This window comes from Bison bison, unplaced genomic scaffold (assembly GCF_000754665.1).
Source record: "Bison bison bison isolate TAMUID 2011002044 unplaced genomic scaffold, Bison_UMD1.0 scf7180017864260, whole genome shotgun sequence".
Lineage (NCBI taxonomy): Eukaryota > Metazoa > Chordata > Mammalia > Artiodactyla > Bovidae > Bison > Bison bison.
This window is the reverse complement of record NW_011494832.1, coordinates 10,735,560-10,749,976: the sequence shown is the minus strand read 5'-3', so window position 1 is coordinate 10,749,976 and position 14,417 is coordinate 10,735,560. Positions and strand designations below refer to the sequence as shown.

The 14,417-nt window shown below is 46.5% G+C and overlaps 2 protein-coding genes across 2 annotated transcripts in view; both read left to right on the top strand.

Annotated features, from left to right (window-relative positions):
- The first annotated feature begins 299 nt into the window (after positions 1 to 299).
- Positions 300 to 6,919, top strand: MRPS18B (mitochondrial ribosomal protein S18B). The gene is made up of 7 exons (XM_010848156.1): positions 300 to 461; positions 1,776 to 1,884; positions 2,161 to 2,258; positions 2,363 to 2,431; positions 3,887 to 3,953; positions 5,714 to 5,773; positions 6,352 to 6,919. The coding sequence occupies exons 1-7, from the start codon at positions 384 to 386 to the stop codon at positions 6,645 to 6,647; spliced, it is 777 nt and encodes a 258-aa protein (XP_010846458.1). The 5' UTR covers positions 300 to 383; the 3' UTR covers positions 6,648 to 6,919.
- Positions 6,920 to 6,937: 18 nt separating this feature from the next.
- The window catches only part of ATAT1 (alpha tubulin acetyltransferase 1), a 13,264-nt gene continuing 5,784 nt past the window's right edge, over positions 6,938 to 14,417 (top strand). Inside the window, exons 1-7 of the mRNA XM_010848198.1 lie at positions 6,938 to 7,544; positions 8,003 to 8,063; positions 8,176 to 8,267; positions 8,392 to 8,452; positions 8,831 to 8,944; positions 9,108 to 9,209; positions 14,289 to 14,334. Coding sequence (XP_010846500.1) covers positions 7,210 to 7,544; positions 8,003 to 8,063; positions 8,176 to 8,267; positions 8,392 to 8,452; positions 8,831 to 8,944; positions 9,108 to 9,209; positions 14,289 to 14,334 — 811 coding nt within the window. The 5' untranslated portion in view covers positions 6,938 to 7,209. The remainder of the gene's footprint in view (positions 7,545 to 8,002; positions 8,064 to 8,175; positions 8,268 to 8,391; positions 8,453 to 8,830; positions 8,945 to 9,107; positions 9,210 to 14,288; positions 14,335 to 14,417) is intronic.

The window sequence follows — 14,417 nt, the reverse complement described above, 5'->3', positions numbered from 1 at the left end:
CCTAGTACCGCCCTTTCCTCTGCTTCCACCACTTCCGCCCTCCAGAACATTTCTCTCCAAGGGTTGGTAGAATCGGACCGGCGCATGCGCAATGAAAGGATTACGGTCAAAAGCGACTTCAAAATTGCTTAAAACACAGACTCTAAGAATGAGAGTTAAGAGTCATAGTGACTGGTCCAGCAAAAACGCAATTTTAAGGCCGAATTCGATTGTGACGCAGCTGAAATTGCCCTCTCCCTACGCCCGCCCCTCACGCTTCCGTCCTGACGCAGACGCGCGTCCGCCTTTCGTACTGCGGAGTCGTCCTTGGCCCCACCCTACTCTGGTTCCTGGAACATGCGCAGTCTCGTTTGCGGACTTTCCTGCTTTGCGGGTACGTCAAGATGGCTGCCTCCGTATTGAACGTGTTGCTGAGGCGCCTTCCTTACATTTCGCCCTTCAGAGGTGCCTACGGAGTTCAGGTAACTCCTTGGGGCACATTTTGTACAACCTCAGATTTGGTTGTACTTTCTCTAGGTCGTCGCTACACTGCCGGGAATCCAGGAACGGATACCCTCCCAAGGGCTTATACATTGGCTGTCAAGGAAACGCTCTGCTTCCTCCCCCTTCCCCTCTCATTCCTCAGTACAGCGCGTTTTCTAATCTCGAGACAAGTGTAAAGAGCCAGGGTTGGATGTCATTCTCTTCCCAAGTTTCCGTCTCGGCTGAATAATTAGACGATGGAATGGATTGGACCCCTTGGCCAAACACAAATCAGCTGTTACCTGTATGTGTGTCTAAATCTTTGATGCCCGAGGGTGTCATTGGGTTGTGAGGGACACTAACTACTACCAGCCCGGCTATCGCTCAGTAAAGCCAGAATACATTCTCCCGCCCGGGGGACCAGTTTCTCGGCTCTTTATCTCACTAAATCAGTTTCTTACCAACATGAGAGCATTAACTACTTTGGATTGAGGTTTTCCCTCAGCCACACGTACTCACCACCCTGGAGATTCTTGGTAGGGCAGATTCTTGATGGGGCAGCGTGATTTTGGAAGGCTTGCCCATCTGCCACTCCCAAAAGTGAGACTGAAGAGTGATGAGAGGGGCTACCACAGCGTTAAATATAGACTTGGTAGCTTCGGACATAGCGTTAGGACTCAAGTTTGTTCTGCCATATGGAATGTAGACCATCAACTTTTTATAAGACCGGGCAACTCAGTGATTCAGGATTCAGTTGAGTTGGGAGACTCACCTGTCCTTTACATCCTTTTCGTAGTACACATCTTAGCTCCCAGAAGATAGAAATTCTCCCTTTTTTCTCCATTACACTGAGTTCATTTCAGGAAACACAGAAACCTTATGTGTGCCTGGTTTTTGAGTTGTATTTTCAAATAAATTTGCTTCCCAGTCACCTATTTATCTTCCAGTGTTACCTTTTCTTGCAAGATCCAGCTGGAGGCAGGGATACTGGTTGTTGATGGTGTAGACTTAATAAACCAGTCAGTTCTTGTCCTTGAACTCAGTGTCTCGTTTTCCTTCTGTTGTTCAGTCGTTCAGTTGTGTCCGACTCTGCGATATCATCAACTGCAGCACACCAGGCTTCCCTCTCCTTCACCGTCTCTTGGAGCTTGCTCAAACTCATGTCCATTGAGTTGGTGATGCCATCCAACCATTTCTGCTCTGCCCCTCCTTTAATAGGTTCCCGTCTGTTGCTGATGGTGTAAGTTTAATAAACCAATCATGTTGTGTCCTTGAACTCTTGTCTCATTTTCTCTCTGCCCCTTCTTTTATAGGTTCCCCTCCAGACTCTTTGCACCAAAGCCCCCCCTGAGGATGATTCTTTGCCCCCAATTCCTGTTTCCCCTTATGAGGATGAACCCTGGAAATACCTGGACTCAGAAGGTACTTGTTTATTTTTTTTAATATTTATTACTTATTTATTTGGCTGTACCAGGTTGTGGCTGCGGCATGTGGGATCTAGTTCCCTGACCAGGAATCCAACCCAGGCCCCCTGCATTGGGAGCACACGATTTTAGCCACTTGCCTAGACCACCAGGGAAGTCCCCAGACGGTACTTCTAAATGGACAAGGGGCGCGTCAAGTGAGGTCTGAAATAAGTGGACAGAGACACCTCACCATCATCACCCAGGAATAGCTTGTACGGTCTTTTCATTTCAGAATACCACAACCGCTATGGTTCTCGCCCTGTCTGGGCTGACTACCGTCGAAACCACAAAGGTGGAATACCCCCACAGCGGACTCGAAAGATGTGTATTGTGAGTTTCTGAGGATGGCACATGGATGGGATGTGGAGTGGGGCTGAAGGCCATAGTGACAGAGGCTTTGAACGTCTTCACCTGCCTGTTTCTTTTCTCTACAGCGTGGAAATAAAGTTGCTGGGAACCCCTGCCCCATCTGCCGGGATCAGAAGCTGCATGTTGACTTTAGGGTAAGGAGAATCTTGTCTTCGGTATAAAAACTTAAAGGCTCTTTGCAGTACTAAACGAGATTACCTTAGGTGCCCCATTCTTCATATCCTGGGCCCCTAAAGTCCATTTTGCATTGACTTTCTGGCAATGTGAAAACATTAATCTTTTCAGCTTTTAGTATTTATTTAGTTATGGCTGTGTTGAATCTTAGTGGCAGCACATGGGCTCTTCACTGTGGCGAGGGCATCTCTCTACTTGAGACAAATGGATTTAGTTGCCCCAAGGCATGTAGTGTCTTAGATTAAACCCTTGTCTCCTGCTTTGGAAGGTAGATTCTTAACCACTGGACCACCAGAGAAGTCCCTCCTTCCAGACTTTTGCCTTCTACTGTGGGTTATATATAAAAGATTCATCTCTTACTTGTGAAGTTTTCAGTCTAAATCGGCAAGAGAAATGCTCATTTCTAATGAGAGGGAAATGCCCAAAGGTTCAATTGTATCAATCAGTTACTTCCAGGTAGATTGGACTAGTTTTTTCCTGAGATTTTCTTTATTTTGTTGTCATTGATGTTTGATTGCATGTCAAGACTTGGGCCAGGAGGGCAGATACACGAAACAATGGATAATCTAGTTATTTAAAAAAAAAAAAAAAATCTTCATTGTGAGGAGGAGAGGACTTGTTTCTTGAAGGATTCAGAAACTGTAAAGATGACAGTGGAAAAGTGCTCTTTTGCATTTGCAGTATTAGAAGATAGTAGAGCAGAAACTGACTGGTCATCAGGGAAGTTGGAAGGCATTCATATGTCAGTCAGCAGAGGCAGGTATCTGATTGCTTCCAGGCTTTTTCTGATACAGGTTGTAGAGGAGTCCAGGAGATACTTGTCAATTTCAGCTGTATGTTACTAGTTACCAAAAAAAGGCTGTAATCATTTGATACAATTTATAAGAAATTACTTGACTAAGGGAGAGAGAAAGGTTACAGATGGAATAGTGCAGATGAATCTGCGTGCCATGGCACTCTGCCAGTATACCTGCTTTTCCTTTGGGAGTCTCATCACCTGTGATTAATTGCTGGCTGGGAGTCATTCTAACTATTAAAATCTTTAAAATTGATGTTAACAAATATATACATTACACATAACATACCTTCATATAAGTTAGTCACGTACAAACATATAACACATACTACATTTTTTAGGTGATTTCAAGGGTTTGCCACCCCGCTGTCCCTAATTTGTTGCATGAAGAGCTGACTTTTGAACGTGACCCCTGCAAAAGAGAATTCTTTGTGAGTCTCAGTGACAGAATGTAGGATGTGCATGTGAAATGGTAAAGAGGCCAGGAAAGAGGAAAAGTTAGTAAGAAAACGTGTTCAGTAAAGGGATGGGGCTGAAACTGGGACATGGTGGTTAACCTCTAACCATTTTGCTGACTTCCCTTTCCTCTCTCTTGTTTTTCCACCACTTTTCTCTACAGAACGTGAAGCTCTTGAAACAGTTTGTCTGTGCCCACACAGGTATCATCTTCCATGCTCCATATACAGGTGAGCCCATCATCCCCATCACCACCAGAATAGCTTTTTCTTACAGCACCTCTTATATTTATTAAGACAGACGACAGGTATTTCTTTGATGGCTCTTACTAATGGCATAAAAAGTGGGATGGAACCTTTTGGAAATCTTGATCTAATGGGAATAGTCATATACTGAATAAATTACATATGGACAAAAGATCCAGGTGAGTACTGATATAAGCAGACTATCTAAATGGAGCTCTTAAAAGATAAATGGTGCTGATTGTTTCCTTTCTCTAGGGTCTCTTCACTTTTCTGGAAGGCTTTCTCATAAATTGACTGTTCTTTAATATAATTGACACTTCAGTTAGATTTCCCAAATTTGGTGTAAACTCACCAATTCAAGATTACATCTGTTTATTCCCTAACTACAACCACAGGCCTAATCCAGCTCACTCTCATGTCCATTTATTTCCATACTGTTTATAACTGCTTCCAGTCTGCAATGGCAGAATTGAGCTGAGACAGATGATAATATATGCCTAAAATATATGCCACAGTGCCTATGGTGTATGGCCCTGTACAGAAGCAGTTTGCCAGCCTCTGTTCCAAAGCAAGATAAATTTGCAAAGAATAATCAGAATCCACCCTTTTAGGGGGTGGCAGCCTGGTCAGTCGGAGAAGGCACTGGTACCCCACTCCAGTACACTTGCCTGGAAAATCCCATGGACGGAGGAGCCTGGTAGGCGGCAGTCCATGGGGTCGCTAAGAGTAGGGCACGACTGAGCGACTTCACTTTCACTTTTCACTTTTCATGCATTGGAGAAGGAAATGGCAACCCACTCCAGTGTTCTTGCCTGGAGAATCCCAGGGACGGGGGAGCCTGGTGGGCTGCCGTCTACGGGATTGCACAGAGTCGGACATGACTGAAGCGACTTAGCAGCAGCGGCAGCAGCAGCCTGGTCAGTGGAGTTTGGTTTTTCAAGGAGTTGGTTTTTTTTCTTTGGGCTGCACGTGTGGCTTGTGGGGTTTTAGTTCTCTGACCAAAGGTCAAACCCAAGCCTTCAGCAGTGAGAACAAGGAGGAGCCCTAACCACTGGACCCCCAGGAAATTCCCAGGGAATTTTAAAAAGATTTTTATAGTCAAGCTGTAAAAGGCTGAAGGAACTATTTTGCCACTTTCTCAGATAATCTTCCCCAGATCTGAAATCCTTTCTTCCTTTATTGAATCTTTCTCTGTGGATTGTTCAAGTCAGCCCTTTAACCACACTTTCCTTTTCTTTTTAATATTTATTTTTATTTACTTATTGGGTTGCACCAGGTCTTAGATGTGGCACACAGTATCCTTGAACTTCTAGTTGTGGCACGTGGGATCTATAGTTGCAGCATGCAGACTCTTAGTTGAGGCATGTGGGATCTAGTTCCCTGACCAGGGATCGAACCCAGGTCCCCCGCATTGGGAGTGGGAGTCTTAGCCACTGGGCCACCAGGGAAGTCCCATCACACTTGCCTTTTGAATGGTGTTCTGCTCCTTGTCTTGAAGCCTTTACCATTTAATGGCTTCTCTGTACTACCCAGACCCTCCTAAGTCTTCATCCTGATTCTCAGAGAGCATTCTTGCCACTGAGCAGAAGGGGAAACCAAGGCTCATGGCGAGGTCAGGGGAATGGGGTCATTAGGTAGAGCTGGTCTTCCATAACTAGCCCTCAATCACCATAAGGAAGCAGGTGTGTTCTTTATTTACTGTGCCTTATCAAATGAGCTGTGAGTTACCTTTTTTCTCCCCACAGGGGTCTGTATGAAGCAACACAAGAAGTTGACCCAGGCTATCCAGAAAGCCAGGGATCATGGTGAGCATGAGAAGGGGCACAGGGTGGTTTTCTTAGGCATAAGGATAGTGACTTAGGGCTGGAGAGTGGATATAAATCTTCCCAGCTGTCTGAGAAGTAGCACCCAACATGTTCTTCTCAAGAGTCTCTCCTTTCGTCATTCCACTGTCCTTTAGTTTCCTCTCCTGAATCTCTTACCTTGTCATTGCCCTGTCCCTTTGTTCTTTCTCTGCTTCTTATTTTGTAACTGTTGGTCCCAGTGCCATGGCTAGATCATAAGAGCTTTGTATAAATTTTTGACCCTGGGCTCCATGACACTTTTACACAAGTTAGGAACAGGTAGCCCTCTGTTAGGGCAGATGCAGCTTCCTCACCTGGCACAGGACTGCACAGCTTGGCAGGCAAGAGCCCAGGCAGCACGTCAGCCCACACTTGCCCCTTGGCCAGTTGCCTTTGGGTGGCACACCACATGCATAAATGTACCCAGTGGCTCTGATTGGTCCCTCCTTCTTTTACAGGTTATTTTCCTTATTATCTTTGTTAATCTGAATTACCCCTTTCCTCTCCCCTGGCTTTCTCTTTTATTTTTAACCCCCTAGGTCTCCTCAGTTACCACATTCCCCAGGTTGAACCTCGGGACCTTGACTTCAGTACCTCTCATGGAGCTGTGAGTGCTACTCCACCAGCCCCCACTCTGGTTTCTGGTGACCCCTGGTATCCATGGTACAGCTGGAAACAGCCACCAGAGAGAGAGCTGTCCCGCCTTCGCCGGCTCTACCAGGGCCATCTGCGAGAAGAAAGTGGCCCTCCACCTGAGTCAATGCCCAAGGTGCCACTCACGGCCCCCACTGAAGCCACCTCCACTGAGCAGGCGGGCCCCCAGAGTGCTCTGTAGGTACAGACTGGGATGGGAACAGGCAGGTCTCCTACACAATACTTCATCCTGAAGAGTTGTGCCTACTTTGTGGCCAGTGGCGAGCTCAATCACCAGAGATGATTGTTGGTGAAAGGGATGAATACACATGAGGCTGAGGGAAGGTAGTACAGATTTGTATGGGAAACCTCAGTCCTTGCTGTTGTAAATAGATGGGTTACACATTCAGTTACTATTTCAGACTTGTACCAGCTGCATTTTCTCACAATAAAGCTGTATCCTGTCTCTGGGCTGAATTTCAAATGAATGAATGCTGTGGTGGGGGTTGGGGTTGATGAGGGAGTGGGCAGTGGGTGCTGCTGTGCGGAGAGGGGTGGTCAGGTTTGAACCAACCCTGCCTCTGGGCTCTTGGGACCAGAAGGCACCAGAAATGAGCAGTTGTACCATTCTCTCTTGATCACTTGTGGCCCCCTATGCCGGAGGCACAGCGTTCTCACTATTGTCAGCTGTTCACTGAGGGGCTGAAAGGTCTGGAGAATGAGACACTAGGCCCCAAAAATGGGTTGCTGTGGCGCCCGCTGCCATGGGAGGCGAGGATGGGCTGAGTGCTGTTGCTAAGCGACAGCTGTTCTGGCAAGAAGATTGGGGTCTCCGGGGCCAGCTGCTGCGATACAGGCGGATGGTGGAGGAGGGGAGCGCGGGGAGGGGCGGTCCCCTGGGGACCTGCAGGCGCGGCAGGGGAAATACAGATTGCGGTGGGAGGGGCGGAAGTGACGTCGCGCGGGGCGGGTCCGACCGCGCACAATGGGCCATGGAGTTCCCGTTCGATGTGGACGCGCTGCTCCCGGAGCGGATCACGGTGCTGGACCAGCACCTAAGGCCCCCGGCCCGCCGACCCGGAACCACAACGCCGGCCCGGTGACATCTCAAATCTTCCCCACGGCCCTTCTCTCCCGGTTCCTCTTGGAACCTGGTCCAGGCACCACGCCCCCTTCTCGCGTTGACTAGTGACCACTCCTTTTGATGTCCAGGCTCGCCTTTTTGGTGACCTTTGACCCTAGACCTTGTGGGGTTGATCGGGGCTTGAATCTGCCACCTTTCACCGCTTGGCCCAATGTGTGGTCCCAACCGAAGGATATGGTTGACCTGCCCTTCCTGCTTCCCCACAGTAATTTTAATGGAGAAGGGAGTGTACCACCCTGAAAAGACGTGTGGCAAAAGTTTGGGTTTCAGAGTAGGGTGGGAAATAGGGTTGGAAGACCAAGATAGAGGGAGGGCGTGAAGTACTGACCTGGGGTTATGGCCCAAGTTCCCAGGGAGTGATTGCCCAGGACCCTTTAACTCAGTGACTATCTGACTCTTCTCTCTTTCTGTAGTGTTGATCTGCAGCAGCAAATTATGACCATTGTAGATGAGCTGGGCAAGGCCTCTGCTAAGGTACTGGGGAGTCTACATGTGGTAAAGGGGAGGCCTCTGGGGACAGCTGGTAAGGGAGGCAGGGGTCCTTTGGAAGGGACTTGTAGAAAGTCTGCCTTAAAATTCCTGGCAGGCCCAGCATCTTCCTGCTCCCATAACCAGTGCATCCAGGATGCAGAGCAATCGCCACGTTATGTATATACTCAAAGATACTTCAGCTCGGCCGTGAGTGTCAAGTGCTCTTCCATCCTGTGCTTAATTCCTTCCTCCCCCAGCCCCTTTCCCTGTTTTGACTCTACCTCTTCCAAATAGGTGCTCACTACAGTTTGTTATTTTCTCCATCCTACAGGGCTGGAAAAGGAGCCATTGTTGGCTTTCTTAAAGTTGGATATAAGAAACTCTTTGTACTGGTAAGTGTCATTGGAAACTGAAAATTCATATGCCTTGGCTTCTGAGAACAGAAGCGCTGGAGGTCGGAAGTTGGCAGTAATGTTTGAGTCCTAGAAGATCTTTTTAAGTTAAAAATTATTATTGGCTGCTCTGGATCTTCATTGAGGTGCATGCTCTTTGTTGCAATGCAGGGGCTTCTCCTATTTGTGGGGCATGGGCTTCTCTTATTGCTCTAGAACAAAGTTGTGTTGCATGGGCTTAGTTGCCCTGCAGCATGTAGGATCCTAGTTCCCTGACTGGGAATGAAACCCTCGTCCCCTGCATTAGAAATTGGATTCTTAACCACTGGACCGCCAGGGAAGTCCCTAGAAAATCTTTGTTGTTCTTTTACCTCCTAGGATGATCGTGAGGCTCACAATGAGGTAGAACCACTTTGCATCTTGGACTTTTACATCCATGAATCACTTCAACGCCATGGCCACGGACGAGAACTCTTCCAGCATATGTTGCAGGTATTGCTTATCTCTTTGCCAGCTCTTCCCAGAGGCCTTCAGTCCTCCCAGAGGCCCTGCCTCCCATCCTCCCACCCCCACTATGTTCCCATATCCTTCCCAGGATTCCTGTTGGCCTGCTTTCCCCACACCTTCTCCTACCCTAGTCTCTTGTTCCCTGCAGAAGGAGCGAGTTGAACCACACCAACTGGCCATTGACAGACCCTCCCAGAAGCTGCTGAAGTTCCTGAATAAACACTACAACCTGGAGACCACCGTCCCACAGGTTAGAAGTTTCAGAGAATAGATCCCCACTGAGCATTCCCACTGAATTACCTAGTCTTTGGGGGGCAAAGAAGAGGTACCTTCCAAGCAGTCCCTATTCCCCATTGTATAGGACTTCTTTTATACAGCTAAGCTCAGGGTGGGATCAGAGGATACCATCTCTCATCCTGGAGCTGTTTCATTATCATCTCATCTATTTTTATTCTTCATCCTGGACTGTTGTGTACACCTAAAAGCATGTTTATATCCCAAACATAGTAAAAGTAAAGTAAGTAAAAAGTCACTCAGTCGTGTCCGACTCTTAAGGCTCCTCCATCCATGGGATTCTCCAGGTAAGGATACTGGAGTGGGTTGCCATTTCCTTCTCCAGGGGAGAAGTTACTGCTGCTGCTAAGTCACTTCAGTCGTGTCCGACTCTGTGCGACCCCATAGATGGCAGCCCACCAGGCTCCCCCGTCCCTGGGATTCTCCAGGCAAGAACACTGGAGTGGGTTGCCACTTCCTTCTCCAATGCATGAAAGGGAAAAGTGAAAGTGAAATCTCTCAGTCGTGTCTGACTCTTAGCGACCCCATGGACTGCAGCCTACCAGGCTCCTCCATCCATGGGATTTTCCAGGCAAGAGTACTGGAGTGGGGTGCCATTGCCTTCTCCAACCCCAAACATAAGTCAGTTCATTTTCATCTCTTCATTTTCACATAGTCCATTACTTAGTCAATCAAGATTTAATTTAGTAAGGGCTCAGAATAATATACGTTCCCTGTCCCCAGAGAGATTTGGTTTATTTGGGGGGAATGTGGTTTGTTTGTAAGTGGATGCAATATAATGTTGCTAATGCTGTCTGTCTATTCAGCATATATTTGTTGAGCACCCAGTAGTATTCTGGGCTTTAGGAATACTTGGTTCAATAAAACAGAAAAAAGTCTCTGTTCTTACAAAGCTTATATTCTAGTTGGGCAGACAAACATAATAAACAAGTAGATACTCTTGTCGATAAGCACTCTAGGAAAACAAGAGCAAGTAAGAAGGTTTGGGAATGCCCTGGTGAGGATGGGAATGTGTGTGATTGCAAGTTTAAATGGGATAAGCAGGAAAGGCCTCACTGAGAAAGTGTCACTTGAGCAGTAACTTAAAGAGGTGAGACTATGAGCCATTAATACCTGGAGGGGGAGCATCCCACGCAGAGGAAATGGCTAGTGTGAAGGCCATGAGGTGGAGTGGGCCTAGAAATTTGGCTGGTGTGGCTAGAGCAGTGTGAGTGAGTGGGGAGTGCTGTAGAGGAGATAAGAGCAGTAACAGGGAAAGAAGGACACTTGGGGCCCTGCAGGCTATTGCAAAAACTTTGGCTTTTACTCTTAGTGAAAAAAGGAGAGCCATCATAGGGGTTTGCGCAGAGGGGAAATATGATAGGACTTACTTTAATATTCATTTGGCTGCGCCAGGTTTCCGTCAAGGCTGTGGGGTCTTTAGTTGTGGCATCTGGGGTCTTATCTGTGGCACGTGGGATCTAGCTCCCCTACCAGGAATTGAACCCAGGCCCCCTGCACTGGGAATGTGGAATCTTAGCTACTGGACTCCAGGGAAGTCCCTAATGTGACGTACTTTAAACCAGAGCACTTTGCTTGTTAAGAATACGCAGTAGAGGAGTGAGGGTGCAAGCAGATTACGAAGCAACAATCCTGATGATAAATGGTGGTGGCTCAGACCAAGATGGTGGCAGTGGAGGTGGGAAGGAGTGGTCAGATTTTAGGTATTCTGAAGTTAAAGCAAATAAGGTTTCTTGACCGATTGTGGAGAAAAAAGAGAGGGAGTCAAGGGTGATCCCAAAGTTGTTGGCCTGAGCACTTGGGAGGATGAAATTACGTCAGCTGAGATGGAAGGTAGAGCAGCTTTGGAGGGGGAAATAGTAGAGTCCACCTTGAGTATGTTAACTGGAGATGTCTGTGGCGAGTTCATGTTCAGTACACAGTTGGTTGCTCCCATAGTGTTGGGAGAAGAGGTTTCAGGTGGAGAGTTTTCAGCACCTGTACGATACTTGAAAGCAGCGAGACAGGATGAGAATCACCATGGAGTGAGTTATCAATCCAAGGACTTGAGCCCTCAGGCACTCTTAGAAAGTCTGGGAGAGAAGTAGCAGCAAATGCAGCCCAGAAGTGACTAGTGAAGTAGATGCAAAATTAGAAGTGACCTGGAAGGCCAGTGAAGAAACTGTTTGCAGAAGGAAGGAATGGCTCACTGAGTCAGATGCTGCTGATCCATGAGGTAAGAAGAGGTCTGAGAAGTGACCATTGGATTTAGCTGCCTGAGGCCACTGGTGATCCTGACAGGCAGTTTCAGCACAGTGGTGGGTGGAAGCCTGGATGGAGTGAGTTTAGGCCACAGCAGTCCTCAACCTTTTTGGCACCAGGGACTGGCTTTGTGGAAGATAATTTTTCCATGGACCCAGTGGATGTGGGGGAAGGGGGGAGTGGTTTTGGGATTTTTCACACGCATTACATTGATTATGCTGCCGCTGATCTCACAAGAGGCAGAGCTCTGGCAGTAATGGGAGCAATGAAGAGCAGTATAAATACAGATGAAGCTTCGGCTCGCCTGCCACCACTCACCTGATATGTGGCTGGGTTCCTAGCAGGCCATGGACTTGCTGTGTGGCCCAGGGGCTGGGGACCCCTGGTTTAAGAGATTAAGAAGCTCAGAACTGGAGACAGCAAGAATAGGTGACTCTTAAATCCTGGTTTAAGGTCAACAGAAATAGAGCAAGAGCTCGAGAGGGCTATGGATCAAAAGAGTTGATTCTTCTTAGCTGCATAAGAACAAACAGCATAAGAATGACTCAAAATTTGATGATGTCAGAGAAAGTGGGAAGAACTGAGAAAATCAAGAGAACTGCTGAAGCAGTGTTGCTGAGTGGGCTTGGGATGGGATGACAAGCGAGCCTTGGATAGGAGCACAGACAGTTAATCCATTGTAATGAGACTCATTGATGTGCTTACAGAGGAAGCATAAAGTGAGTGCTTACTTGGGTAAAGGGAGACTTGACTTAATCTTGAAAAGTGTTTGTCAGGGGGACAGAAGTGGACAGGCTAAAGTGCTTTTCATGCAGGAAGAAACGAGCAAAGTCAGAGAGGTCTTAATATACTTTTCAGGGCACTGCAAGCAGTGTTTTGTTTGGCTGGAGTGCTGAGCATATGCTTGTTGGAGGCGAATAATGTCATGGTAGACATTACAGCAGGGTCAAGGCAGGAGATAGACAGGGTCTGCTTAGAATGTGCAGGACATCATTTCTCCATTAAGAGGCAGCAGAGAGCAACAGAAGGAACATAGTATCAGTATCTGGCATCAAATGTATTACCCAGGTAACATGTAAGAGCAGGGCAGTGTAGAGTGTATGCATGCTAAATCGCTTCAGTCATGTCTGACTCTGCATGACCCCATAGATGGCAGCCCACCAGGCTCCTCTGTCCATAGGATTCTCTAGGCAAGAATGCTGGAATGGGTTGCCATTTCCTTCTCCAATAGAGTGTATAGACATAGATAGATAGATATACAGTATCATAACGACTAATGTTTCATGAGCTCTGTGTGGTATCTACATTGCATTATCTCTGTTGATCCTTGTACATTTCTTTGAGGTAGGTCTTATTGACCCCATTTTGGGTTTATGTAGATTAGGGACTTGACCAAGTGTGCACAGCTAATGTTAGAGTTTGAATTTGAACCCATAGCCCACTCTGATGACTACACTGTATTCCTGACCGACATGCCTCAGCTAGAATCAGGAGTCGGGGGTTTGAGTCCCAGTTCTCCCCTGTGTAGCTACTTAGCTTTGGGCCAGCCATGTCTCCAAGCATGTATATTTCTAGTTTTCTTGGGTATATATCTAAGAGTATTTAAGAGTAGAATTCCTGGGTCATGTGGTTAATCCGGTGTTTAACTTTTTGAGGAACTGAGAAACTTTTTCCACAGTGAATGCAGCATTTTACATCTCCATCAGCAATGCATGGTAGCTCTAGTGCCTTGACATCCTCACCAAAATTTGTTATTTTTCTTTTTATAATAGCCATAATAATGGTTGTGAAGTTGTTTCTCTTTGTGGTTTTGATTTGCATTTCCCTTTTGACTAATGATGTTGAGCATCTTTTCAAGTGCTTATTGACCATTTGCATTTCTTCTTTGAGAAATGTTCACGTCCATGCCCCTTTTTAAATTGTGTTTGTTGCCTGTTTGTTCCTGGGTTGGAAGAGTTCCTTATGTTCTAGACACAACACCCTTATTAGATATATGATTTGCAAATATGTCCTCTTGTTTATGGGGTTTCATTTTCTTGATAGGAAATCAATGTCCTATTTAAGAAATACACCATTTATTTCTTAAACCATGTCCGAAGTAATCAAGATTTTCCCTAATGTTTCCTTCTAAAAGTTTCATAGTGTTAGCTCTTACATTTAGGTCTTTGGTCCATCTTTTTCTTGTTTTCTTTTTTATTTTTCTTTGGCCACGCTCCATGGCACACAGAACTTCCCTAACCAAGGATTGAACCCATGGCCCTGAAGTGGAAGTGCAGTGTCTTAACCACTGGACCACCAGGGAACCCCCTTTAATCCATTTTTAGTTATTCTTTGATCCAAATTCAGTATCTTGCATGTAGATATTCAGTTGTCCAAACACCAGTTGTTGAAGAGGCTATACTTTCCCTTTTGAAAGGTCTTTTACTTTTATTGAAAATCAGTTGACTGTTTCTGGACTCTGTTCATTCCAAGGGTCTATTTGCCTATCCTGTGTTTCTACCACTGTTTTGACTACCATAGCTTTGGAGTAAGCTTTGAACTTAGGAAGTGTGAATCCTCCCCGAATTTATTATTCCTTTGTTGATCCTGAAGATTATTTTGGCTACTTGAGGTCCTTTGCAGTCCAGCTTTAGGATCAGCTTGTCAGGTCCTAAAATTCTGACTGAGTCTGTCAACAAGGACAGGAAGGCTGGCTTTTCTTCCTGCTGTGGTTTTTCTAGCTCAGGGTTCTATACCCAAGTATGTGCTGAGTAGCTGAACAGACAGCTATTATTTCTCTTGTTTCATCTTACAGGTGAACAACTTTGTGATCTTCGAAGGCTTCTTTGCCCATCAGCATCGTAAGTTTTCTCACCTGTGTGTGTTGGTCAAGCAGTCGGGGTGAGGGGAAGGAAATAGGTGGATTCTTGGTCCCCCCCCCCCC

Bases quoted from the DNA above. Each gene is read 5' to 3' on its own strand.
- MRPS18B (XM_010848156.1), top strand. From the start codon at position 384: ATGGCTGCCTCCGTATTGAACGTGTTGCTGAGGCGCCTTCCTTACATT. The intron at 462-1,775 runs GTAACTCCTTGG...CTTCTTTTATAG, and splicing joins GAGGTGCCTACGGAGTTCAG to GTTCCCCTCCAGACTCTTTG. The intron at 5,774-6,351 runs GTGAGCATGAGA...TTAACCCCCTAG, and splicing joins CCAGAAAGCCAGGGATCATG to GTCTCCTCAGTTACCACATT.